Source organism: Solanum stenotomum, chromosome 11, assembly GCF_019186545.1.
Source record: "Solanum stenotomum isolate F172 chromosome 11, ASM1918654v1, whole genome shotgun sequence".
Taxonomy (NCBI): Eukaryota; Viridiplantae; Streptophyta; class Magnoliopsida; order Solanales; family Solanaceae; genus Solanum; species Solanum stenotomum.
Window position 1 is genome coordinate 46,083,548 of NC_064292.1, and position 3,600 is coordinate 46,087,147.

General features: G+C 28.6%; 1 protein-coding gene across 1 annotated transcript in view; it reads left to right on the top strand.

Moving 5' to 3' along the window:
* Positions 1 to 3,014, top strand: part of LOC125845981 (uncharacterized) — a 10,468-nt gene extending 7,454 nt beyond the window's left edge. Inside the window, exon 4 of the mRNA XM_049525456.1 lies at positions 2,829 to 3,014. Coding sequence (XP_049381413.1) covers positions 2,829 to 3,014 — 186 coding nt within the window. The remainder of the gene's footprint in view (positions 1 to 2,828) is intronic.
* The last annotated feature ends 586 nt before the right edge of the window (positions 3,015 to 3,600 follow it).

Below are 3,600 nucleotides of genomic sequence, written 5' to 3' on the forward strand. Positions count from 1 at the left end.
CCCCCCCCCCCCCCCCCCCCCCCCGCCCTAGCCCTTGGGCGAACTGGCACTTCATTTGGCAGAGCCTAAAAATGCACAACCCAACCTAACCCTAGAAGGGCCGAGGGATGGGGAAAGCTAACCCTTATTTTTTTGTTTTCAAACTTAAAATTATATAATATCAAGAAATTATAAGATTTTCAAATCGAATATGGCAAACAATGGTGTTGTTTCAATAAAACTAGTAAAAAATCTAGTGTTATTAGCACGCATCTTCGATACTAGATGCACGAGATACATGTATCTGGTGTGATGCATTCCAGATAGGCGAGTGAGATAAGAGAGTGACGAGTGAAATGGGAGGAAGGCGAGGGTGCTGGATTTGTCTATGTATCCAAGATATATGTGAATCCACTTGAATAGAGTGTATCTAGAACAAATTAAACTAATTTTGAGTTCATGATCCTGAGATACATGTATCTGGATGTACCAAAATTTAATAAGATTTGTAATTTAACAACATAACATGTATTTAAGTAATTAGCTTATATACTAGTGAGATTGTTGTAAATTACCCTTAAATAAATGTATAACTTACATAAATCATATAGTGTAAAATCTAAATTACTTTCTATCCCTATTATTAATCTAATTACACAAATCCCATTTTTTTTAGGTATTTTGGATACATAATTAAGGATCCGTATACATTATTGTTGATACATTATGTATCAATCTGTTGCACTTATTAAGGAAAAAAAAAGCTGAAAAATCAAATTAAGATCTTATAGTATCCATCTGTTGCACTAATTAAGGGAAAAAAAAATGAAAATCAAATTAAGATCCCATAAATTGTGCTATTCCATTCCAAATTATTGTCAAAAATTCAATCATATAGTGTAACTAACCGAAAAATTCAAAAATTAAATTTCTTCTTCTAGTTCATCATTCTCTATGTTTCATGAAAACTTTTGTCAAAATTTTGGATTAGCGAGGTGAGTTATGAAGGATACAAAAGTGATGGAATTGTTGTTGGACAAACGATTTCTTTTGTGAATCTTTAAGTTCATCAAATATCCTTTCGATTTTGATTCAAGATTGTCAAAAATTTTGAGATTCAAAATTCTTCTCTCAGTTCATTGAAGATCCTTTCAATTTTGATTCAAAATTGTTGAAAATTTTGAGTTTCAAAATTATTCTCCTAGTTCATTGAAGACTTTTCAATTTTGGTTCAAAATTATCGACAATTTTGAGAATATACATCATGAAGATCCTTTCAATTTAAATTAATAAGTGTTGTATTTCTACTAGATACATTAAATAAGAAAGTGTTGCCCATAACATTTTAGGCTTGAGATCAATACATTATTGTTTGGTAATTGTTATGTATCAGATCCATTTAATATAAATTCGAATTTACGTATCATAACTAAAAAATTAGTACATGATACATTATTATTTATGTATCTTATTTTGTTTGAGAAATACTATAATTTAAAATTAAAAAAATACATTATACATGTAATTGTTTCAAATTAGCTTCTTTTTTGTGTGTGTGATACATAACACAAAGATTATGTATCAAGTACAATTATATTGAACATGATAAACACTAATCGAAGATTCAACAAAATTAGAGTTATGTATCAATACCTTAAATATGAACATGATACATTGCATAAAACAAAGGTTATTGTAGCAGTAATGTATCAGATCAATGATAACAGTAACAAAGACTAATTTAAGACTCAAAATAAACGAGATACATTAAAAATATGTATCTTTAATAGTGATGGCCGTGCAATGGAAGATCCAACTTTTCTTTTTTTTTGGACGTTTTTCAACAGTAGATACTTTAAAAGAAAATAAATATTTTTCAAAAAAAATTTTCAACGACGATATGATTAACTAAAAAATTGCAAAGGTTCAATAAGATTTCAATGGGGGCAGGGGGTGGAGGTAATTTTATATTTATTTTTTAAGATGAAAAATAAAAATAAAAATTGATGTGATGGAATGAAATCTACCTCTTGAATAATTTGAAATCGTTAATTAGAAATAGAAAAGATTTGAAATTTAAAAATAGATTAATTGATGTAATTATGGAGAGATTTGTGGCGTGAAAAAAGGAAGAAAAATATGAGTATGAGATTTTAAATTAATGTATCCGGAAAAGGGGATGATGGGAGAAAAAGAAGGGAGTTTTGATATTTTTTGAAATGTTAGGGAAAATAAGAAAATATGATAATAAATGGTGTGTAGTTAAGTAATTTTTCCTAAATAAATAGTGTTGGTCCATGGGGCGACCCCGACCCGGCGCCAATCAAGCCTCGAGGGCCAAGCCCTAATTTTAAATGGGTTTGAAAAATCCTATTTCAACCCTACACAATAACAAGTTGGGTTGGATCGATTTTGACGGCTCTAATAAAATTATTGTAAATTTTCTTTTCTTAGGGACCTTTTTTTTTACTATTAAATATTTTTTTAATTGAAAGGATTAAACTTTTATACTATTTGACAAAATGGTACAAGAGATTATCTTTTATTATATGTTAATTATCTTCACCATGAAATGGAAAGGAACATTAAATGTTAATTAAATATGGATGTGCCGGAGTAGGTGGATACCTCTCTGAGTTCCCTATATAATAAGCCAATCTGTTTCGTTTTTCTTCATCTCAGTCTTTGATTATCAATTTTCTATCCCCTAAAAAAAATCAGTTATTTCCTTCATAAATCAACCTCCTTTATTATATTTTTCCTCACTCTTCTCTCACAATTTTTTTTAAAAATAAACACATTAATAAATTCTTAATGATTTTCTTACCCTTATCTCATTTTTTCTGCAGTTAACTAGATCTAAAATGGAGGAAAATAATTGGGATTTAAGCGCTGTGGTAAGAAGTTGTAATAGAAATGGACCTAACAATGTTACAACTCCTAACTTAGGCTTGGTGCCTTTTGAAAATGATGATTGGAATACTTTTGACGAATTATTTTCTACTGACATGCCTAATTTTAATGACTTATCTTAGATTTTCTCTAGATTTTTTAGTTGCTCAGGTCATAATCATGGACCAAAATAATAATCAAGAGACATACTCACATCCCATTCAACCAANATAGGGATTTACGAAATCCTTGTGATCTTTAATGTTGCTAGAAGTAGCATTAAATCCAATCTCTACATATAAACTGTTACAAATATTAATTATTAATCTTAAAGTTATGCATAATTAATGAAGTAATACATTATTTCAATATTGAACATTGTACTACTCTAGTTCATTTTACTTGTCATATTTATTTTTCACCTCTTAAAAAAGATTAATTAAAACGTTACTTAACTAAATTATTATTATATAATCTTGATGTATTAATCTATCTATTAATTATTCAAAATATTATCAAAAAATTTTGCAGTCGAGAGATGTCCTAATGAGGAGGACTTGCGTCTGATCAAATTTTTACCTATCGAAAAAGATTAATTGAAAGGTTACTTAACTAAATTATTATTATATAATGTGTTATAATCTAAGCCATCTTTGTTCATACAGGGCATATGATCTGATCAAATTTGGAAAGAGTACCAAAACTTGAAAGGAGATATTGTTATATTCT